Source organism: Hemiscyllium ocellatum, chromosome 22, assembly GCF_020745735.1.
Source record: "Hemiscyllium ocellatum isolate sHemOce1 chromosome 22, sHemOce1.pat.X.cur, whole genome shotgun sequence".
Taxonomy (NCBI): domain Eukaryota; kingdom Metazoa; phylum Chordata; class Chondrichthyes; order Orectolobiformes; family Hemiscylliidae; genus Hemiscyllium; species Hemiscyllium ocellatum.
Genome location: NC_083422.1, coordinates 2,779,802 through 2,804,672, shown reverse-complemented (window position 1 = coordinate 2,804,672; position 24,871 = coordinate 2,779,802). Strand labels below are relative to the sequence as shown.

The 24,871-nt window shown below is 42.6% G+C and overlaps 1 protein-coding gene across 3 annotated transcripts in view; it reads right to left on the bottom strand.

Moving 5' to 3' along the window:
* The window catches only part of dna2 (DNA replication helicase/nuclease 2), a 114,532-nt gene that overhangs the window by 6,533 nt on the left and 83,128 nt on the right, over positions 1-24,871 (bottom strand). For 2 of the 3 annotated variants that reach the window (XM_060842303.1, XM_060842304.1), the window contains 7 exons: positions 24,638-24,747; positions 24,136-24,360; positions 16,147-16,340; positions 12,353-12,442; positions 12,088-12,274; positions 8,741-8,830; positions 6,711-6,896 (listed from right to left, as the gene is read on the bottom strand). In XM_060842303.1, coding sequence (XP_060698286.1) covers positions 6,711-6,896; positions 8,741-8,830; positions 12,088-12,274; positions 12,353-12,442; positions 16,147-16,340; positions 24,136-24,360; positions 24,638-24,747 — 1,082 coding nt within the window. Of the gene's footprint in view, positions 1-6,710; positions 6,897-8,740; positions 8,831-12,087; positions 12,275-12,352; positions 12,443-16,146; positions 16,341-24,135; positions 24,361-24,637; positions 24,748-24,871 lie in introns of those variants that run through there. The other variant, XR_009645876.1, reaches the window with a different exon arrangement.

The window sequence follows — 24,871 nt, the reverse complement described above, 5'->3', positions numbered from 1 at the left end:
GAAAGGGACCTTGTTGTGAATGAAAGCTTTGAGGAGCTGGGATACAGTCTTGACCAGATCAAGTTTGATGAGGTTGATGTGATGAAAACTTTGGAAAACATTAAGATTGATAAGTCCCCAGGGCCAGACCAGGTTTATCCTAGGCTGCTCCGGGAAGCAAGAAAGGAGGTTGCTAAGCCGCTGGCAAGGATATTTGCCTCCTCACTCTCTACATGAGTTGTACCGGGGGATTGGAAAGAGGTGAATGTTGTTCCTCTTTTCAAGAGGGGTAATAGGGAAATCCTTGGTAATTACAGACCAGTCAGTCTTACATCTGTGGTCAGCAAAGTTTAGGAAAGAATTCTGAGGGATAGGATTTATGACTGTTTGGCAAAGCAAAGTATGATTAAAGGCAGTCAGCATGGCTTTGAGAGGGGTAGGTCATGCTTCACAAATCTTATTGAGTTCTTTGAGGTGATGTCAAGACAGGTAGACAAAAGTCGAGCACTGGATATGGTTTTTATGGACTTCAGCAAGGCATTTGATAAGGTTCCCTGTGGTAGGCTCATTCATAAAGTCAGGAAGTATGGGATACAAGGAGATTTGGCTATCTGGATTCAGAATTGGCTGGCTGACAGAAGGCAGAGTGTAGTTGTAGATGAAAAGTATTCTGCCTGGAAGTCAGTGTTGAGTGGTGTCCCACAGTGCTCTGTTCTTGGGCCTCTCTCTTTGCAGTTTTCTTGGTTGACTTGGATGAGGAGGTTGAGGGGTGGGTTTGTAAATTTGCAGATGACACAAAGGTTGAAGGTGTCACTGATAGTATTGAGGGCTACTGCAGGCTGCAGCACGACAGACAGGATGCAGAGGTGGGCTGAGAAATGGCAGATGGAGGTCAACCTGGATAAATGCAAACTGATGCATTTTGGAAGGTCGAAATTGAATGCTGATTAAAGACAGGATTCTTGGCAGTGTGGAGGAACAGAGGGATCTGGGTGCGCAAGTACATAGATCCCTCAACTTGCACCCAAATGGATAGGGTTGTTAAAAAAGCATGTGGTATTTTGGCTTTCATTAACAGGGGGTTCGAGTTTAAGAGCTGCGAGGTTTTCCTACAGCTCTACAAGTCCCTGGTGAGACCACATTTGGAATATGGTGTCCAGTTTTCATTGCCCTACTGTAAGAAAGATACAGAGGCTTTGGAGAGGGTGCAAAGAAGGTTTACCAGGATGCTGCCTGGACTGGAGGGCTTGCCTTATGAAGAAAGGTTGACTAAGGGACTTTTCTCTCTGGAGAGGAGGAGGAAGAGAGGAGACCTGATCAAGGTGTACAAAAGAATGAGTGGAATAGATGGAGTCAACAGCCAAAGACGTTTCCCCAGAGCAGGATTGACTGATATGAGGAATCATAGTTTGAAGATATTAGGAGGAAGGTATAAAGGAGACGTCAGAGGTAGGTTCTTTACGCAGACAGTTGTGAATGCATGGAATGCGTTGCCAGCTGTGGTGGCGGAAGCAGAGCCATTGGGAACATTTAAGCGACTGCTGGACATGCATATGGATAAAAATGAGTTGAGGGGTGTGTAGGTTTAGTTATTATATTTTACATTAGGATTAAACCTGGTCACACCATCATGGGCCAAAGGGCCTGTTCTGTGCTGTACTTTTCTATGTTCTATTTTCTAACCTGGGTAGCAGCTTTCATGGATCTCTGTTATAGAGTCATAGAGACGTACAGCATGGAAACAGACCCTTCGGTCCAACCCATCCATGCCGACCAGATATCCCAACCCAATCTAGTCCCACCTGCCAGCACCTGGCCTATATCCCTCCAAATCCTTCCTATTCATATGCCCTTCCAAATGCCTCTTAAATGTTGCAATTGTACCAGCCTCAACCGAAGTAAGACTCACTGGACTATAATTACCAGGGTGTCTCTATTCCCCTTCTTGAACAAGGGAACAACATTTGCTATCTTCCAGTCTTCTGGTACTATTCCTGTAGACAATGATGACATAAAGATCAAAGCCAAAGGCTCAGCAATCTCCTCCCTGGCTTCCCAGAGAATCCTAGGATAAATCCCATCTGGCCCAGGGGGTTTATCTATTTTCACACTTTCCAGAATTTCTAACGCATCCTCTTTGTGAACCTCAATCCAATCTAGTCTAGTAGCTTGTGTCTCAGTACTCTCTTCGACAGCATTGCCTTTTTCCAGGGTTATACTGACGAAAAATATTCAATTAGCGCTTTCCCTATCTCCTCTGACTCCATCCACAACTTCTCTTGATTGGCCCTAATCTTACTCTAGCCATTAGCCTTACTATAGTTCAAATATTTCAGATGGATCAGTTTTTGTTCAATGTGTGCAAAAGGGTTTTCTGACACAGTATTTAGACAGGCCAACAAGGGGCGATATTGGATTTGGTATCGGGGAATGAACCCGGCCAGGTGTTAGATTTGGAAGTAGGTGAGCACTTGGCGATAGTGACCATAATTCGGTTATGTTTACATTAGCAATGGACAGGGATAGGTATATACGGCAGGGAAAGAGGTATAACTGGGGGAAAGGCAATTATGATGCGATTAAGCAAGACGTAGGATGCATAGGATGGGGAAGAAAACTGCAGGGGATGGACACACAATGTGGAGCTCATTCAAGGAACAGCTCCTGCATATCCTTGATAAGTATATACCCATCAGGCAGGGAGGTAGTTGTCAAGAGAGGGAGCCATGGTTTACTAAAGAAGTTGAAGCTCCTGTCAAAAGGAAGAAGGCAGCTTACATAAGGATGAGGCGTGGAGGCTCAGATACGGGGCTGGAGAGTTATAAGTTTGCCAGAAAAGATCTAAAGAGAGGGCTAAGAGGAGCCAGGAGGGGGCACAAGAAGTTGTTGGTGGATAGGATCAATGAAAATCCTAGATATATTAGAAATAAAAGAATGGCTAGAGTAAGATAAGGGCCAATTAAAGATAGTCGTAGAAAGTAGTGTGTGGAATCTGAGGACATGGGGAAGTGCTCAATGAATACTTCTCGTCAATATTCGTATTGGAAAAGGGCAATGTTAGTGGGAATATGGAGATACAGGTTACAAGATTTGATGGGATTGAGGTTGACAAGGAGGAGGTTTTAGCAATTTTGGAAGATCTGAAAATAGATAAGACCCCCGAGCCGGGTGGGACTTATCCTCGGATTCTCTGGGAAGCAAGGGAGGAGATTGTTGAGCCTTTGGCTTTGATGTTCATGTTATCATTATCAACAAGGAGTAGTGCCAGAAGACCGGAGGATGGCAAATGTTGTTCCCTTGTTTAAGAATCAGGAGTCAGGACAGCTCTGGTAATTATTGACCAGTGAGCCTTACTTCAGTGTGGGTAAGGTGGTGGAAAAGGTTGTAAGAGATAAGATTTATCATCATCTAGAAACAAATAATTTGACTAGGGATAGTCAACACGGTTTTGTGAAGAGTAGATCGTGCCTCACAAATCTTATTGAGTACTTCGAGAATGTGACAAAACAGGTGGTTGAAAGTAAAGTGGCTGATGTGATGCATATGGACTTCAGTAAGGCATTTGATAAGCTTCCACACGGTAGGCTATTACACAAAATACGGAGTTTCCGGATTGAAGATGATTTGCCATTTGGATCGGAAATTGACTAGCTAAAAGAAGATAGAGGGTGGTGGTTGATGGGAAATGTTCATCTTGGAGCTCAGTTACCAGTGGTGTGCCACAAGGATCTGTTTTGGGGCCCACTGCTCGCTGATGTCCTCTTGTGAGCTTGAAACCTTATTTCTGACCTCACTACTCTCAACCTCCTCTATACTCGAACTATAGTTTAGTTTCCTGTCCCTTGAAGTAGTTTTAACCCACCAGAAGAGCATCAGCAAATATCCCCCCAGGATATTGGTACCCCTCTGGTTCAGGTGAAGGCCATCTTGTTTGTCAAGGTCCCACCTGCCCCACAAAGACCCGAATTATCAAGGAATCCAAAACCCTCCCTCCTGCACCATCCCTGCAGCCATGTGTTCAACTTCTCTCTCTCCCTATTCCTTGTCTCGCTAGCACGTGGCACGGGTAATAAACTACAGATAATAACTCTGATAACGGAGGAAGCGCAACCCAGTTTTACCAGGCTGATTCCCAGGATGTCAAGGCTGATCCACTGAGAGAGATTGGGTCGGTTCAGACTATTCACTGAAGTTTAGAAGAATGAGTAGGGGGATCTCGTAGAAACCTATAAAATCGTAAGAGGATTATACAGGGTAAACACAGGAAGAATGTTCCCAATGACCAGCGGGTCATGGTCCAAGGATACAGTGTAGGCCATTTAGGAGGGACAAGAGGAGGAAGTGGTGAACCTGCACAATTTTCTCTCACAGAATACAATCAAGGCCAAAACACAATGTTTTCAAGAGGGCCAAAGAGATCAAAAGGTATGGGGTAAAAGTAAGAACAGAGTACTGAGCAGGATGATCAGAATAGTGGAGCAGGTTTGAATGGTCTAATGCCGTTCCTATTTTCTCTGTCTCTGTTGACATTTCCACAAATCTACTGACATTTTTTGTCATTGTCTTTTCAAAGTTAACTCCCAATTACTGAGGTTTGTTTTCTTCTTCTATGTCTCCTTTCACAAAATATTAATTTACTAGCTAGTGCTGCTCAAAGTCATAATGGTTTCAATGGCATTTGTTGTAGAAGATAAGCAAAAGCCATTGATGGCCAGTATCTTCTCTAACCTACCCATATCTTCCTTAACTGATGGACAGGTGGGAAGGCAAGTGTCGATGACGGCAGAGTCTGCAGAAGGACACAAGTGGGCAAAAACTAGGCAGATGGAATATAATGTGGGAGGTCATTCTCTTTGGCAAAAAGATTAGAGTGACTAAATATTACTTAAATGCAGAAAGACTACAGAAAGCTAGAACAGCAGGATTTATTCCTGAATCAGACCAAACTGTGAACAGTTTTGGATCTCTTATCCAGAGAAAGATATGAAAGCATTGGAAGCAATCTGGAGAAGGTCCACTAGGCTGATACTGGGTTAGGGAGGGACCGTCTTACTAGGAGATGGTGAGTAGGTTGAGCCCATTGGAATTTGGAAGACTGGGAGTTGACCTTAACAAAATACACAGGACTGTTAAAAGGATTTGAACGGGTAGACAGGTTGCTTCTCCGTGTTGGAGAATCTAGAACAAGAGGTCATATTCCTAGAAGAAAAAAAGGGCTGCATATTTAAAGCAAAGGTGAGGCAGAATTTCTTCTCTCAAAACACGATGAACCTGTGGAATTCTTTAGTGCAGAGGGTTACCAAGCCTAGGGCATTAGGCACATTCAAAGTGGAATCCGATTTTTAATCTGAGAGAGTCAGAGTAATACTGCATGGAAACAGTGACCATGGTGCCCACTCAGCTAGTTTCAATTGCCCGCATTTGATCCATATCCCACTAAACCCTTCCCATGCATTTACCTATCCAAATGTTTTTGGAATGTTGCTATCGTACCTGCCTCAACCACTTTCTCTGGCAGCCCATTCCATATGCGCACCACGCTCTGCGTGAAGAAGGTGCCCCTCAGGTCCTTCTTAAATCTTTCCCCTCTCACCTTAAACCTATGCCCTCTAGTTTTCAATTCCCCAACCCTGGGAAGACGACTCCATCCTATCTATGCCCCTCATGATTTTACACACCTCAATAAGGTCACTCCTCATTCTCCTACGTTTCAAGGAATAAAGTCCTATCCTGGCCAACCTCTCCCTATAACTCAGACCTATTAGTCCTGGTAACATTCTCATAAATCTTCTTTGCACTCTTTCTAGTTTAACTCAGTGTTTCCTATAACAGGAGAAAGTGAGGACTGCAGATGCTGGAGATCAGAGCTGAAAATGTGTTGCTGGAAAAGCGCAGCAGGTCAGGCAGCATCCAAGAAACAGGAGCAGGACGGTTCCCGAAGAAGGGCTCATGCCCGAAACATCGAATCTCCTGCTCCTTGGATGCTGCCTGACCTGCTGCACTTTTCCAGCAACACATTTTCAGCCCATTTCCTATAACAGGGTGACCAAAACTCTACACAATAGGACCAAAGGTTACGGGAAAAAGGCAGAAAAGTGGAGTTGAAGATTATCAGATCAGCCTTTTTCATACTGAATAGCAGAGTATACTTGATGGGTTGGATGGCCAATTTCTGCACCTTAAATCATTACATTTTTTTTCTTTCTCTACAATCCTGTGTTTAATCTCTCTGAACATTCTACTGTTCTCATGATATCCAGCACTCTCTTATGTCCCATATATTCTTAATGGGCAAAGCAAGGACCTCAACTGTCTCATATTTCTTTGCAACTCAACATCCTGAATTACCATTTCTTAATTCACTTCATTTTCTGTTTCTCTTGCTCTGTGGGTCCTGACCATACACCTAGACTTAAAAACAGTTTTCCACAGCTGTAAGCACCTTTATTATGATTCATCTCATCGCAGAACATCATTTAAGATCTGGGGAAAATTTCCATTCCAATACAATCAGCCTAATTGGAAATTGACAGGTCACCAATCTAACCCACAATACATGGTTCAGCTCACATTCTATAATTATAATTACAAATGATTTTCATGTAGGCTTTGATTTAAGACTAGTTGGATATTAGAAATAGATTTTGCTCTCCTGGGTTACCATCCTAATGAATTATATAGTAGACTTACAGCAATGTTTTTAATATACATTAACATATTATTTCACTTACTTTTCCCTCGCTGTTACTTCTAACAAAGGATACAATAATCACACTTTTGTCTCTCCCCTGGTACTTGTCCACCGTGTTGACTTCAACAGCACTGAAGGCCTTGTCCCGCATCAAAATAGCCGAGATAGCTTTAAGCTGTTGTCTATAAGGTGCAATAATCCCGATGTTACAAGGCTTGCAGCCAACCTATGCACAAAACAAAAGTTCAAGAGTTTGGGCCAACCACAGAGACATGATCCATAGCTTCTTTACTGGCCATTTTACCAAACTAACAATGGCAATGAAGTTACAGAGCAATTTAGAGCATTGGGTTATTTATACAGCATGAAAACATGTAAAACTTTTTGATATCTAAACACAGGATGTTGTCGCTAGATGGGCCAGCATTTATTGCCCATCCACAAATGCCCTGGAGAAGGTGAACCACCTTCTTTAACCACAGTCCATGTAGTGCAGAGATACCCATATTGCTGTTAGGGAGGGAGTTCCAGGATTTGGACCAGGTGACAGAAAAGAAACAACAATCTAACTCCATAATAGGATGGTGAGAGACTTGGAGGGGTACTTGCAGGTGTTGATATTCCCTGCATCTGCTCCCTTGTCCTTCAAGATTGTCGAGTCAGGGATGATGTTGAAGGTGCCTTGAATTAAACAGTGCATCTTATAGAGGGTACACTGCCATATAGGTGGTGGAAAGACAGAACAATTGACATGCAGGATAGGATGTCAATCAAGCAGGTTGTGATGTCCTAGATGGTGCTCGGCTTGAGTGAGTGTTATTGGAACTGCAATCATCATATTCATGACTTGTGCCTTGTAGTAGGTGGACAAAAGTTTGGAGACAGAATGTGCTGCACAATTCACTTTATCTGAACTGCTCTTCCAGCAAAATTATTTGTACGGTCAAACCAGTTCAGTTCCTGGTTAATGGACATACCAGGATATTGATGGTAAGGACTTCAGCTATAGAAATAACATTACAAATCAAGGCTCTGGTTAGATTATCTCCTGTTGGGGACTGTCAGTGTCTGGCACGTGTGCAGTACAATTATGTGCCCAAGCCTGGATGGCTGCTCCACACGGACACAGTATCTGAGTGAAAGAGCTGAACAGCATGGAAACAGACCCTTCGGTCCAACTCGTCCATGCCAACCAGATACCTACCCTCAATTAATCTAGTTCCATTTATCAGCATTTGGCCTATATCCCTCTGCACCCTTCCTATTCATATACCCACACAGATGCCTTTTAAATGTTGCAATTGTACAAGCTTCCATCACTTCAGCTATGAATTTCACTGCTTATTTTTCTTAGAATGCATCGTTGTGAATGTTAATGAATATTGCATAATTAGCAGCGAGCATCCTCACTACAGATGTTATGATGAAGGCAACTTGAAGATAACTAGACCCAGGGCAGTCACTACTACCTCACCTCTGGAATTCAGCTCCTTTGTCCATGTTTGAACTAAGGCTGTAATAAGACGAGGAGCGGAGTAGCCCAACTGAACCTAAACAGAGTTTTGGTGACTTTGTTACTCAAATTTTCCGGAATCTTCCAAAATCTTTGCTTTGAAAGCAGGTACTAAGTCATCATTTAAGTTCTCTTCCCATTTCCTTATCCGGTAATTATTTATTTTGTCTTTGCGGATGAAGAATCTGTGTGTGCCAAAGGCAATGTCTTTCTTCTTACATACTTTTAAAAATCTCCAACAGATTTCAACTTCCTCATTTTCTCCATGGATTTCTTGGTCATGACTTCACTTTATACCATCCATACCTTCCATCACTAAATACTCAGGTACACACTACCATTCCAGTGAGCTTGAATTAAATAGATGCAGGACAAACACCTCACTCAGTCATTTGATTGTTTGTTTTCTAATCAGGTTTTGTAACTATTATCTAATGTAAGGTTATGAAATATGTGAACACATTGACTGTCACTTTTGCTAAATGTTGGTTTCAAAATTTCACATTGGCACTGATCAGTGTGAAGCATAGAATTCCCTCTGAGTTAGTAACACATACCTGTAGCAGCACTTTTGTCAGACAGTACACCAGCTCAGCTTCAATCAGGTTGCTCAGTCCACATTGTTCATTTCTCTCCGGAGCTGGTACCTTGGTACAAGGCAAATATATCAGATCTCAAATTAAATAACCAGTTTTGACAACTAGTAAAAGGAAAACGTTACCACTAACAGAGAATGTGCGGAACTGATATTCAGTCACTTTAACTTCACCGGAGCATCATAAAGTCTGACACTGAGCTATATAAGCTGATGTTAGGGCAGATCAATAAAATCATTGTAAAAGCTTTTGAGGCGTACAGGCAGTTCTCCTGTAACAGCTGTAGTTGTGTTCCAGCAAAACCTTATTAATATAAATAACTGGGCCTATGGAAGAAGTGGCGTTCAGGGTATAGATTAGAGTGGTGCTGGAAAAGCACAGCAGGTCAGGCAGCATCCAAGGAGCAGGAAAATTGACGTTTCGGGCAAAAACTCTTCATCAGGAATAGAGGCAGGAAGCCTCAAGGGTGGAGAGATTAATGGGGAGAGTGGGGGGGAGGGGGGAAGGGAGGGAAGGTGGCTGGGGAGAAGATAGCAAATAGTATAATAGGTGAATGGGTGTGGGGATGGAGGTGATAGGTCAGAGGGGAGGGTGGAGCGGATAGGTGGGAAGGGAGATTGGCAGGTAGGACAGGTCAGGGATGGTGCTGAGCTGGAAGGTTGGAACTGGGGTAAGGTGGGGGAGGGGAATTGAGGAAACTGGTGAAGTCCACATTGGTGCCCTGTGGTTGAAGTGTTCTGAGGCGGAAGATGAGGTGTTTTTCCTCCAGGCCTCAAGTGGTGAGGGAGCGGCGGAGGAGTAGGCCCAGGACCTGCATGTCCTCTGCAGAGTGGGAGGGGGAGTTGAAATGCTGGGCCACGGGGCGGTTGGGTTGAGTGTCCCGGAGATGTTTCCTGAAGCGTGTTCTGTGGTGAAACTGGTCCTCCTGGGAGCAGATATGGTGGAGGCGGAGGAATTGGGAATACAGGATGGCATTTTTGCAGGAGGTGGGGTGGGAAGAGGTGTAATCCAGGTAGCTGTGGGAGTCGGTGGGTTTGTAAAAAATGTCAATGGGAGACAGTTTGAGGTGGTTAATGTCTCAGCAGCAGTTGGAAATAAAGAAGTCAAGGGCAGTAATAGGCAAGCATGGGGTGTCCAGGAGGATCAGTTCCACCACAAAACACACCAGTTGGCCTTCTTCTTCAGAGATCTCAATTTCCCTTCTCATGTGGTTGAAGATGCCCTCCAATGCATCTCATCCACATCCTGCACCTCTGCCCTCAAACCCTACCCCTCCAACCGTAACAAGGACAGAACCCCCTGGTCCTCACTTGCCAGTCTAGCAAACTTCGCATTAACCATAAAATCCGCTGACATTTCCACCACCTCCAAACGGACCCCACCACCAGGGATATATTTCCCTCCCCACCCCTTTCCGCAAAGACCATTCCCTCTGACTACCTAGTCAGGACCACACCTTCCAACAAACCACCCTGCTGTCCTGGCACCCTCCCCTGCCACTGCAGGAATTGCAAAGCCTGCATCCATACCTCCTCCCTCACCACCATCCAAGGCCCCAAAGGAGCCAAAGTTTCACCTGCACATCCACCAATGTCATTTATTGTATCTGTTGCTCCCGATACGGCCTCCCCTACATTGAGGAGACAGGATGCCTCCTCGCAGAGCGCTTCAGGGAACATCTCCGAGACACCCACACCAATCAACCCCACCGCCCCGTGGCCCAACATTTCAACTTCCCTTTCCACTCTGCCAAGGACATGCAGGTCCTGGGCTTCCTCCACTGCCGCTCCCTCACCACCAGATGCTTGGAGGAAGAACGCCTCATCTTCTGCCTCGAAACACTTCAACCCCAGGGCATCAATGTAGACTTCACCAGTTTCCTCACTTCCCCTCCCCCACCTTACCCCAGTTCCAATGTTCCAGCTCAGCATCATCCTCATGACCTGTCCTACCTGCCAATCTCCCTTCCCACCTATCCGTTCCACCCTCCCCTCTGACCTATCAGCTCCAACCCCACCCCCATTCACCTATTGTACTCTTTGCTACGTTCTCTTCTCCCCAGCCCCACTCCCCCCATTTATCGCTCCACCCTTGAGGCTTCCTGTCTCTATTCCTGATGAAGGGCTTTTGCCCGAAACATCGATTTTCCTGCTCCTTGGATGCTGCCTGACCTACTGTGCTTTTCCAGCACCACTCTGATTTAAACTCTGGTTTCCAGCATTTGCGGTGCTCACTTTTGCCTGGCATTCAGGGTAGACCAGCAAAACATCACTGACGATTGCTCAAAAGTCACCCAAAGATCTCTCACAAAGTATAGCACAGCCTGCATGAAGGTTTTAATCACATTTATCAGCAAGACAAAAGTAAATTTAAAAACATTGTTAATGTAGGGACAAAGAGTCATCATACGGTAGATTCTCTCATTCCTGTTAAGCAAGCAATATCACATATTCTTTCCTTACACTCAAAACGCTTTATAATATCTAGCTTCTCTTCCAGTGTTGTAGCCTTTGCTTTGCATTCATCACCCACAATTTTATCACCAAGGTGCTGCTTGCTAATATTCTTGCCACTATGCCCCTCCACATCTTTTCAAAACAAAAGGGATAATCTACAAGTAGTACATTTTACAGGAAGCTTCTCAATGTATCTCTCAGAAAGCTGCTCTTTGTACAGTACCTCTCACAGAAAGCCTCTCTGTCAGCAGCTGACATTGTGCCTCATGCACAGAACAGCACAAAGACTGGCACTGACATCGGCGCATAGACAGAACAAAGTGCACAAAACGATCCCCGCTGGAATCGCACTATTGCAAACAGATATAAGCATTCTCAAAAGTAACGTTCCTTAATTTCACAGTGACATAATAAGCAAATTGCGCTGCCGGAATGAGAGTTATCAGAGAACTACCTGAACCTTAAAGGAGAATAAAGAGGTGGAAAAAGGGAATGTTTAGGGCATAGATAGCTAAAAACAAGGTGACAAATACCGGAGAATTAGAATTTTATTGATTAAGAGTCAAAATGAGATAAAACAGATATTGGACAGTTATGAGTTGGATAAGTTTAAAGAGATAGGGGACTCCTCGAGGGTAGTCTGAAACATGGAGATGAATGTGAAAATCTCGGCTTTCATCCGGAAGTCAATGTAGCTCAGTGAGCACAGGGTGAAGAAGAGGAACATTCTCCAAGTCAGACGTGGGCAGGGTGTTTTGGGGAGCAGACCTATTCAGGGGGAGAATTAGAGTGTAGTACACCAGCCAGTCGAGTTTAGAAGTAAGACAGACGTGATTATGTGTTTCAGCTCACCTTTTCAGTGTCAAGGAAACAAACAGGCTTTAAAGGATCCAGAGCATCTTGTAACCAAGTATCTTTCAGGCCGAGTACATGCAGCTCATGCCATTTCGGCAGCTGTAATGTTGCAGATGCTATTTGTTCTGATCCACATACCAGCTTTCCTTCATATATTAACTTGTTGCTGAGTGACATAATCGTGCTGTAGGGATTTCAAAAATTGTTATACAACAACGGAATTCATTTTTAGCAAATCAAGCGTTTTATTTCAAGCAACTACCTGTTCATTCTGTACTGAACGTTCAGCTGAACGATTGCATCAAAATTCTGCTCCAGACGCTTAAACAAACTCTCATCCATTCCCAGAGCTCTGTCAACAGAAATACACAAAATTAGCACTGGTGCATGTGCATGAGCAAAGAGGGAGGAGAGTCCAGGTGGAGAGGGGCACCAGAGCACACAGCATGGGAGTCTTGTGACTCAAGAATGGCGATGCCAGGGAGTGAGAGAGGGGAGATGACGTTTCAGGATTGTAACCATTGTTGCAGGAAAGAATTAAGTTACACAATTGGCTATATTCGAAATAATGCAAAATTCTCACTATAACCACATAAACAACATCCCCTATTTCTTGCGGTATTTTAATATTAGGACCAGAAGTCGTTGCTGGGCGTTTAAAAAAAATTGCTGGGCCTCACATTATAGTTTAAGATGACCATTTCTTTAAAGTATGAGATTGGTACAAAATCTGAACATGGCTGCCCAGAAGCAAATGTAATTTAGTCAATACTCCTGCTAAGCTACATCTACAATAAATAATGTGCAAGAAATGGAAAGGGACAGCAAGCACATCAAAAAATAATGACCATATGAAACAGCTACGGCTTAAAGGGAGTACTGGCTGTTGGTAGTAACCAGCATGAATGAGGAAGCAGTAACTGGCAGAAACCACGTGGCTGGTTTAATTTGTTTTTAAATCACAAAGTTATAATCCTGGTGACCAAGACATGCAAAATTATTGAAAACATTTAAATTATTTCTTCATTGGTGAAAAAAAATGGAAAATATTTATTTCATACCTTGGTTTTGGCCTGCGTCTCCTCAAGGTCACCTTTTCTCCTGTATTAGTTACAGACTTCTTTTGCACCCTTTCACTATTTGTATGTTTGTAAGGACGTCATAGAATCCCTATAGTGTGGAAACAGGCCATTTGGCCCAACAAGTCCACCAACCCTCCGAACAGTAACATCTCTGAACACAATGGGCAATGGGCAGTTTAGCATGGTTAATTTACCTAACCTGCACATCTTTGGATTGTGGGAGGAAATCCACGGAGACACGTGGAGAACGTGCAAGCTCCACACACGCGAAGCTGGAAGTGCACCTTTTTTACGCCACTTGTAAATCTTTACTCTTTGCCTCTCTTGTTCCTGATTTCAGCTGTCCTCTCAACTTAGCTTTGATACTTTGCTGCTTGAATTTTCTCCCTATTGTATTATAAATCTGAAATCAAAAGGGCCCATTTTGCCTCGTTTAAATCTCACAGGTTTAATCTTCAAGGAAGTTTCAAACTTGGATGCATTTCCTTTTGCATCCCCCTCAAAGGAATCTGTTGCCTCTGTAACTGAACTTTTTCCTCTTTGACAGCCTTTGAAAATCTCATTTACTGTTTTACCTAGTAATCTTTGTGCCTAACTCACTTGCATCAAATCCTCTTTCAACTTTTTGAAATTACCCCGAAACACTTAAATATCCTCACATTTTGAGTATACATGTTTAGTATTAGTACATGTACATGTAATATTATAATGATCTCTGTTCTCCTAATGCCTTCTGAACGAAACATGCTCCATTTACCCCATTTCATTCACCAGAACTAGATCCAACATCATTTTTATCCTCACTGGACTGAAAACTGAATAATTAACGAAAGCTCTGAGGAAGAGTCACTGGACCCAAAACTTTAACTCTGATTTCTCCCCACAGATGTTGCCGGACCTGAACTTTCTCTAGCAGTTGTTTTTGTTGTTGTGTTTATGAAATTTTTAATTGTGCAATTTCATGAGTTGTTTTGCCTTCTTGTGTGCTGTTTGCTCCCGTCAATGCTGCAATAATTAAGTTCCCAATTACGACCAGAATGTTCTTACATTTTTCTGAAATTTGCTCCTTCACCAAGACGTAGCCTATAGTTTACAAGCAATCACAAAACAGGTATTAAATATTAACCAAAGTCTGCATTAGAATAATCAAGATCATTTTTCCCAGGATTCTAAATACAAGTACCTATCATCCTTCTTCATTGAAGTCCAATACTGCAATCTTTAATTTCTTCCTGAATTCTGTCAGCACAAATTGCAAGCTTTCCATTCCTGCTCATTTTATTATCACATCATCAACATGCCCTCTGGCAGGTATGATTAGCTCACCAATCTTATTTCTCATGTTCCTTGCATTCATTATAAACATTTCAAGTGTGTTTTGCATTTCTAACAGAACGACTCTCTATAGTCATACTGTTGGTCTTCCTAGCCCTTGACAAATCGACTCCAACTTTCTAGTTCCTCTAGCACAAATTAGCATAACTCTCCCCCACAGTATTTGTTAACCTCTCCATGACAACACCAGCTTTAGCCTTTTTCAGGTGCAAAACCAGAAAATGTTGAAAAATCTCAGGCAGCACCTGTGAAGAGAAAATAGAGTTAACATTTTGGGTCCAGTGACCCTTGTTCAGAACTGATTGTAACTAGGAAAAGGTTGGTATGTATGCTGTAGTTGGGATAAGAATAAATGATAGGTGGCGATGGAACCTGGAGAGAAAAAGCAACAGTTGGGCAAACAATAGAATGGGTAAAGGTCAGCCTGGAAGAATCAAGAGTTGCCAATAGGGACCATTATTAGTTGACAACCATTGTAGACATGGCTATTCCGAACTTCAGCCCTAACCCTTTCTTTTCCTTCCCAGAGTGATTGGGAGCCCCTGGTCCACACTTACCACACTACCAGCAACCACTCCCAAATGATCGTCAGCACCATTTCTGCTATTTCCAATAAAATGCTATGATCAGACATGTATTCCCTTCCCCTGCCTTGTCAGCCTTCCCGCAGGGACCATTCCCTTTAGGATACCCTTGTCAATGCCTCTCCACACCCCACGGCATTTACCCATGCAATCACAGAAGGTATAACACCTGCTATTAATCCCCCACCTCTTCGCCATCCAAGGCCCCAGACATCTGCCAGGTGAAGCAGCAATCTACTGCATTTCACTCAATCTAGTCTACAATATTACTGCTCACAATGTGGTCTGCTCTACTTTGGGGATACAATAGGCAGACTGGGTGACCGCTTTGCGCAACACAGATGGTGGCGACTGCAAAAACAACCCTGAGCTCCCTGTTGCTTGTCACTTCAACACAGCACAGTATTTTTTTGCCAACATCTGCGCCAGGCTTGCTGCGGTGCTCCAATGAAGCACAGTGAAAGCTGAAGAACTGCATCTCATTTTCTGCATGGGGATCCTGCAGTCTTTAGGTCTCAATAGAGTTCAATAATTTTAGAGCCTGAACACTTTCTCCCATGTCCTTAACTCAACTCCCACACACCAGGCTTTGTCATCACATGGGATGCTACCACAACCTATCTATTGTCAGCTACCAATGATCCCCATTAGCAGCTCTTGATTCTCCTAGGCTGACCTTGACCCATTTCAGTGTGCCCACCTTTTGTTCTCTCTCTCTGAGCTCAATTTCTACCCATCTTTTACTCCCCATCTCCATCGTCAACATATATACCAACATCTTCCTAGCTACAATCAGTTCTGAAGGAAGATTTGCTGGATCCAAAATGTTAACTCTGCTTTCTCTCCACAGATGTTGCCAGACTTGCTGCATTTTCCCAGCAATTTTTCTTATTTCAAGCATTCATAGATAGTCATTTATTTTTCAGTTCAGGTGCAACAAATCTATTTTATACAGCTTCCTTCCATGAGAGGATGGTTTCTCTGCTGAATCAATTCATTGCAGACAAGCTGGCTTTTAAATGTAGCTCAGATTGAAACAAAGTTGAAGTTCATACCTGGCATCTGAGCTCTGAACAATGGGCGGTAGCTGTTGATGATCTCCAACCAATACAAACCGATCAGCAGCAAATAAAGGGCCCAGGCAGATCAGCTGGTTGATCTGGGATGCCTCATCCACAATACAGAAATCAAACCTCCTTTGACTGAATATTGGGTGTTTCATTCCCATACATGTTGTTGCAACCACCAGCTGTAACACAATGACATACCATTAAAACCAGCTCACCTCTGTATCATGAATCATAGTGAGAAAAGACTAATAGGAGTCATACAGTACAGAGACAGGCCCTTCCGTCTAACGTTTTCAACCAGACAGCCCAATCTGACCCAGTCCCATTTTCCAGCATTTGACTCATGTCCCACTAAATCCTTCCTATTCATATACCCATCCAGATGCCGTTTAAAATGTTGTAATTGTACACACCTCCACCACTTCCTCTGGCAGCTCATTCCATACATGCACCATCCTCTGCATTAAAAAGCTACCCCTTCGATTCTTTCTAAATTTTTCCGCTCACCTTAAACCTATGTCCTCTAATTTTTGACTCCCAGCTACAAAAAACACCTTGGCTATTCATCCTATCCGTGCTTCTCATGATTTTATAAAACTTTATAAAGATCACCCTGAAGCCTATTTAGACTCACTCTTTAACTCAAACTCTTCAGTCCTGGCAACACCCTTGTAAATCTTTTCTGCACCCTCCCAAATTTACCAACATCCTTCCCATAAAAGAGCAAAAGAATTGTAAGCAACATTCAAAAAATGGCCTCACCAGTGACCTATACAGCCACAACATGATATTCCAATGCCTACACTCAATGCTCTGACCAATGAAGGAAAGTGTGCTAAACACCTTCTTCACCACTCGATCTACCTGCAACTCCACCTTCAAGGAATTATGCACTTGCGCTTCTAGGCCTCTTTGCTCGACAACACTTCCCAGGGCCTGAGCATTAACTGTATAACTTCTGCCCTGGTTTGCCTTACCAAAATGCAACACCTCACATTTATCTAAATTAAACTCTGTGGCCTATGGCCTATCTGATCAATGTCCTATTGTACTCAGAGATAATCTTCTTCGCTGTCCACTATTCTATCTATTTTAATGTCATCTGCAAACTTACTAACCGTACCTCCTATACTCACATTCAAATCATTGATATTAAAGATAAAAAGCAGTGGACCCAACACCAATCCTTGTTGCAACTGCTGGTCACAGGCCTCCAGTCCAAAAAGCAACCTTCCACCACTTGTCACCATCTTTCAAACCAATTTTGTATCCAATTGGCTAGCTCTCCCTGGATTCCATGTGATCAAACCCTGCTAACCAGTCTACCACATGGAACCTTGTCAAACACTTTGCTGAAGTCCATATAGACAACGTCTTCTTCTCTACCTTCATCAATCTTTTTTGTCACCCCTTCAAAATAACTCAAACTAGTTAGTGATACACAATTTCCCATCCAAAAAGCAATGTTGACCAGCCCTAATCAGTCCTTGCCTTTCCAAATACATGTAAATCCCATCCCTCAGAATTCCCTCCAACAATTTACCCACCATTAACTCAAGGTCCACAGATCTATAGTTCTCTGGCTTTTCCTTACAGTCTTTCTTAAACAATGGCATCACATTAGCCAACCTCCAGTCTTCCTGGAACTCACCTGGCTGTTGAAATAAATATCTCAGCAAATGGCTCAGCAATCTCTTTATCAGGGAAACACCTGATCATGTTCTGGGGATTTATCTATCTTTTTGCGTTTTAAAATTCAGCACCACCTCTCTTAGATTAGATTACTTACAGTGTGGAAACAGGCCCTTCGGCCCAACAAGTCCACACCGACCCACCGAAGTGCAACCCATCCATTCCCCTATATTTACCCCTTTACCTAACACTATGGGCATTTTAGCATGGCCAATTCACCTAACCAGCACATCTTTGGACTGTAGGAGGAAACCGGAGCACCCGGAGGAAACCCACGCAGATACGGGGAGAATGTGCAAACTCCACACAGTCAGTCACCTGAGTCAGGAATTGAACCCGGTCTCAGGCGCTGTGAGGCAGCAGTGCTAACCACTGTGCCACCGTGCCGCCCACACCTCTTCTGTAATACGAACTTTTTTTTCAAAGGCATCAGTATTTATTTCCCTAAGTTCCCTAGTTTCCATGTCCTTCTCCACAGTAAATACTGACATGAAATATTTGTTTTGTATCTCACCCATATGTTTCCACAGATGGGTGGCCACTTTGATCTTTAAGGAGCCCTTTTCTCTCCTAGTTTTTTTTTTGCCCTTAATGTACTCATTCCATCTCTTTGGATTTTCTTTAACTCTTTTTTTGTCAAAGATAACTCTGTTTCCTTTTTGCCCTCCTGGTTTCCATCTTAAGTATACACCTACTGACCTTATACTCCTCGAGGAATCTACTTAAACCGAGCGGTCTATACCTGATGTACGCCTCCTTCTTTTTCTTGATCAGAGCCTCAATTTCTCTAGTCATCCGGCATTCCTTATATCTACCAGCCTTGCTTTTCACACTAACAGGAACACACCATCTTTGAACTCTTGTCATATCATTTTTAAAGGCCTCCCACTTCCCATCTGTCCCTTTACCTGCAAATAACCTTTCCCTATCAACTTTTGAAAGTTCCTGTCCAAATTAGCCTTACTCCAATTTAGAATTTTAACTTTTGATCAGTTCTATCCTTTTCAATAACTATTTTAAAACTAATAGAAGTATGATCACTTGCTCCAAAGTGCTCCTCCACTAACATGGGTCTGGGTGAGTTACTCTTCGGAGGGTTGGTGTGGACTTGTTGGGCCAAAGGGCCTGTTTCCACACTGTAGGGAATCTAATCTAATCTAATACCTATATCATTTGCCCTGCCATATTTCCCAACAGAAGGTCAAGTATTTGCTCCATCTCTAGTATGTACACCCACATATTGAATAAGAAACTTTTATTTTACACACTTAAATTCTTCCCGGCCAAGCCCTCAACACTATGACAGTGCCAGTCTATTTTTGGAAAGTTAAAATCCCCTACCATTACAAGCGTATTATTCTTACAGATATCTGAGATCTCTTTATATATTTTGCTTTTCAATTTCCTACTAACTATTGGGCCCACAATACAATCCCAATTAAGAGATAATCCTTATCTTATTTCTCAGTTCCACCCATATAACTTCACTGGATGATCTCCCAGGAATCTCCTCCCTAAGTACAGCTGTAACATTATCCCTAACCAAAAATGCCACTAACCCTCCTGTATTGTCTCCCTATTGTACCCTTCCTATAGCATTTATGCCCTGGGACATTGAGCTGCCAGTCTGGCTATTGCTGAGCCACATTTCTGTTACAGCTTTGCTATCCCAGTCCCCTGTTCCCAACTATGTCCTAAGTTCATTTGCCTTCCCTATCAGGCTTCTTCCATTGAATTAAATGCTGTTTAATTATCAGTCTTACCTCGTTCTCTGTCAAGCTCTTATCTACCTTGATTACTAACTAGCTCCCCTTATCAACTGTACCAGCCTCAGCCTTTTCTCTTTTCTCACTATTGCTTTTGTTCTCAACTCTCAAAACTAGCTTAAAGCCTCCTGAGTATCACCAGCAAATCTCCCCACAAGGATATTGGTCCCTTTCCAATTCAGTTGTAACTGTCCTTCTTATACAGGTGAAATCCCAATGGTCCAAAAATATGAATCATTTCCCCTTGCACCAGCTCCTCAGCCACGTATTTATCTGCTCAACCCTCTTATTCTTACTCTCATTAGCACATGGCACTGGTTTTGTTTAACCGCATGGATTGATTGATGCAGCGGTTACAGGCAATGAGGAGTTTACAAGAGCAAGGGAACGTGATGAATGGCAATTTCAGGAAAGTAGAAAAACCACAGATGCACAGTCAGGTCGATGGTTTACTACTAGGAATGGTAGGAGATGTAGCCAGTTAGTGCAGGATATCTCCATCTTAGACAGGGTTATGTCATTTTGGATGCTGTAGTGCGGGATGACCTCTTAGGACAGTACAGCGCTGACAGCCATGTTTCTAAGTGTGTAACTGGCTGTACTGTAATGAGGGGTATGGTCAGGTCAATTGTAATAGGGGACTCTCTAGTCTGGGGCACAAACAGACATTTCTGTGAGACATCAGAATGCTTACAATGTCACAAACACTTATCGCATATCTAATCAAGTGGTTTGGAGTGGCCTTAGATGCATTAGCAATCTCTCAGGAATAAAATGAAGAATTGTACTTAAATGAATGTGATAAAATGGATTTGCTAAGAGATTGCGGACAGAAGTTCAAAAGAATGAATATTTTTGCATCAGTAATTAGTGGATAGCGATGCACTGTAAATGTCTGTGGTGAGACTTTTGTACAAAACCATACATGTGCACATTGGCATCAAATCAGGGAGAATATAAAACAGGAGGGATGTCTCAGATTACAGGACACACATTAGGTTAGTGGAGAAAGACTGGGGGGGGGGGGGGGGGCGGGAAGAAAGGATATCAGCATAATAGAGAATGCAGATGGGTACAAAATTTATAATATGATGAAACAAAGAACCGCCGATGCCAAAAATCTGAAACAAAAACAAAGTGCTGGAGAAACTAAGCAGGTCTGGCAGCATCTATGGACAGGACAGAAAAGGAGTCAACACTGAGTCCAGTCAGGAGAAGGATCACAGAGAGAAAATTAAGTTCAAAGACAAGAAATTAGAAGGATAAGGTAAGCCAGATGTGAAATCAGAAAGCAGCTTTCTGCCACACAATCAAAGAGCTGGTAACTTACTTCCTCATGGAAATTAAAATGTTTGATCAACAGTTTCAATTAAGATATAAAATAGATATAGAATACCTACAGTGTGGAAACAGGCCCTTTGGCCTAACAAGTCCACACCAGCCCTCCAAAGAGTAACCCATCAAGACCCATTCCCCAAGTTTACCCCAGACTAATGCACCTAACCTACACATTTCTGAACACTATGGGCATTTTAGCATGGACTGTGGGAGGAAACCCATGCAGACACAGGAAGGATATTCAAACTCCACACAGACAGTCACCCGAGGCAGGAGTCGAACCTGGGTCACTGACACTGTGAGACAACAATGCGAGACAACAATGCTAACCACTGAGTCATGTGCCGCCCCAATTAAGTAACAATATCAAGGCAGGTAAATGGACTAGAAGCAAAGATGGGCAATGAACTAACCAAATGGTGTCGTGACTCAGAACTGACTGGCTTTTAAGTGTTCCAAACAAACAGAGAAAGCACCTGTCTGTGTGATTAATCTGTCCAAGCAGACATGGCACTGGTAGCCACCAAAATAAATCAATTTATGGATACTTTCAAACTTTAAACATCATCTGGGATCTCATCTAACCAAACCTTGGTCACCATCCCCTCACGTTGCCTTTATGGTTACCTCCCCATATGTCCAATTCATATTCTGAATCTCTCCCCAACTCTTCTCTGCCACAGTTCCCACAATGATTTTACAGCTACAGCTCGAGAGTGCCCTCACTCAACAATGACCATGTTCAGCTTATAGCTTTGATATGCTGCTCAGCAACTTCAGACAGCGACAGCCTTGCTGTTACTTTAAACTCAGTGATTATCATTTGTCAGATCTATAACAGAAAAGGTTTGATTCATGGCAATGACATATCTAGAAAGAGGAGAACCTTTTTATACTGAATCCAGAGGATTAAAAAAAATTAGAATAGAAATATTAGGAAAATTTAAACAGGGTTTCCAGAGAGAAAATCTGAGGGAAATTAAGAGGCATGGAGCTTAGTCTCAATTGGCAACAATACAGATGTGAGTAAAATTTTAGTCTACCTGATAAAGATTGAAATTTACTACTATTACTAGGTCATGAAAATGTTAGTGTGACAATATGTGCTTTTAAGAGGGATTTGTCCGTCTGGTTCTCTTGACGAGAGGTATTATAAGTTTGGTTCTGAGGTGGCAGCTTCATGGAAAACTTTGGGGATTTTCCTTTGGAAGTAGACAAAAGAAACATGAGGTGAGTCAGGGTCACACAGCCCAAGGTTTGGGTTTTGCCTTTCAGTTGTAAAGCTGGGTTTTGGAGTGAAGCTGCTAAATACAGTTCCTCTCTTTCAGCTGCTAGATTCATTCTGTTGATGTTATTCCTCTGGGACTGGTAAAGATACCAAGTGAGGGAAATCTGTTTTGCTGAATTTTCATTTGCCAAGAATATGTTTATGGAATGCTGCTATATTGAATAGTTGAGGAGTAGTAGTTAAAATATTTATTATTTTGCTAAGTATTTCAAAAGAATTAAAGTTATGCCAAATCGTTTTTTTGTTTTGGATTTTAACTGTGGTTTAAGAATAAAGTGTGTTTTACTTAAAGTCTAGTAGCTTGACTAATTGAATCACATTGAAACTCAGTGCCTTACACTTGCCTTTAAATAAAAGTTAGAGTTTAGGCTATCGCCTTAATACATTTTGAGGGGGTTTGGTCTCGTTGGAACAACTAATTTATAGCATTTATGATATATACGACAGCATTCGGATTTAACCAATTGCTCTGATAACTCCAACCATTTGATTTCCAGGAAGATGCATCAAGCACAGAAGTGTTTATTAGACAAGTTAAGACAATGAGAGAAACCAGAAGGTGGAATAGTTCTAAGTTGTATTGGTATATACGATTGCAGGAAATAAGGTAGGTAACCGGAATCAGAGAAGATGATGGGTGATCGAGAGGGGTGGGGTGATGGAACTTGACTGTGTATACTGGGTGCAAGGCAAATGACAAACAGCAGTATGGAGAATATGGATGACCGTAGGATTTGTGGGCACAGGTGACTACAGGTCAGGAGGGATGGGGGAGAAAGAGAAGGTGACTACAGGTCATGAGGAAGGGGGTGAGCCCGGTAACTACATGAGATGGGGAAGTGATTTAATTACTTCCAATACAAGTACAATAAATCCCTCTGTGTGCAAGATGACCAGATCTGTACATAGTATTCCAGAGGGGGTAAGGTCTCAGCATTGCCCTGGACAGAAGTAAACTCCATCCTGTTGCAATAAATAACATTTCAGTTCGGAGGAAGGGTCGTTCGACCCGAAACATTTACTCTAATTTCTTTCCACAGATTCTGCCAGAACTGCTGAGCTTTTCCAGCAATTTCTATTTTTGTTTCCATTTCCTTCCTAATTGCTGTTCCTACATCTTCATTTGTGCACAGAGACACCCAGATCCTTCTATATTGCAGCAATCTTTAATCTGCTTCCATTTAAATAATATTCTGCATTTCCGTTCTTCCTGCCAAAGTAGAACCCTCAATCACCACCAATACCATGAGCTCTTGCACAGTGATCTTCTTTGGAAATCCAAATAATCTACATTGACTGGTTCCTTTTATCCACCATTTGTTACATCCTCAAAAGGATCCTTAACAATCTCATCAGGAAAGTGAATAACTTTGAATAAAGCATTTCAACCAGGAGTTTGCCACAGCGGTATATTTTAAGGATGGTGTATAAGTGGAAGCACATTTTAGGATACAGTGGTGATCCCATGACCTGCTGCCTTTTCTCTAAGTGGTACAGGTCATAGGTTTGGATGGTGCTGTCAAAGGAGCCTTGGTAAGTTGCTGCAGTGCACACTGTAGATGTACACACTGTTGCGAGTGTCTGTTAGTAGTGATGGGAGTCAATGCTGACACTGGTGGATGGGTTATCAACCAAGAGTGTCAAATCTCTCAGATGTTGCTCGAGTTATATTCATTCTGACAAGTGGAGAGTATTCCATGACATTCCTGGCATGTGCCTTCTAGATGGTAGGCAGGCTTTGGACATATTCGAAAGTGGATTCCCAGTATCTGACATGCTCTTATACCACACATTTATAAGGTTGGTCTAATTAAATTTCAAGTCAATGGGAGCTGAGGACCTATTATTGTAGCATGATGCAGAGTCAGACTAAATCAAAGCCTTACTTACTTCACTTTTATACAGGTCTTCCAGCTCAGTTAGGGTTTGGATGGATTTCCTTCTGCAAATATCCTCATCTGTGAATTTTTGAATGTCAGGATGGACCTTCTGGTAACGTCCCAAACGCAGGAAGCCCACCTTGAAACGAGCCAGTTTCAACAAAATGTTATCAACAGCTGAGTGAGTGTAACTAGTCAGGAGGACACTGAAACCACAAGCATGAAGGATTCTCACCTAAAAGAACAATAAAATAACCTAAATATATCTTAAAACCAACAAAATGAACTTTACATGTTAACAGTAACATGATACTGAACTGCAAATAATAAAACGCAAGTCTAAAATCTCCAGAAGCTTGAATTACCCTAGGGGTTCCTTTCTTTGCCTGATCAGGAGCAGACACCAGTGAATGGGCCCTGCCCTACAGAGAGCTAACCCCTTAATCTAGACAGACAGCACTGGCAATTTTCCTATAACGCAATGTGCTACAATGCTGGGTACTTTCCCTTACCAGAGTACAAACTGTGGTAGTTTTGCCTGTTCCAGGCATGCCCATGATTAGTGTGTAGTCCTTGGAAAGTAGTACCCGCTTCATTGCTTGTTTCTGAGGTTTGTTCAGGCCTTTTAATGGAAGAAAACAACTTTAGTTTCAGTGGCTGAAGTAAAAAATGTGGGAGCATGTTGGGGAAGGGTGATACAAAACAAAATAGTTGGGGGTTCAGAAGGAGTGCAAGGGGTAATGTGT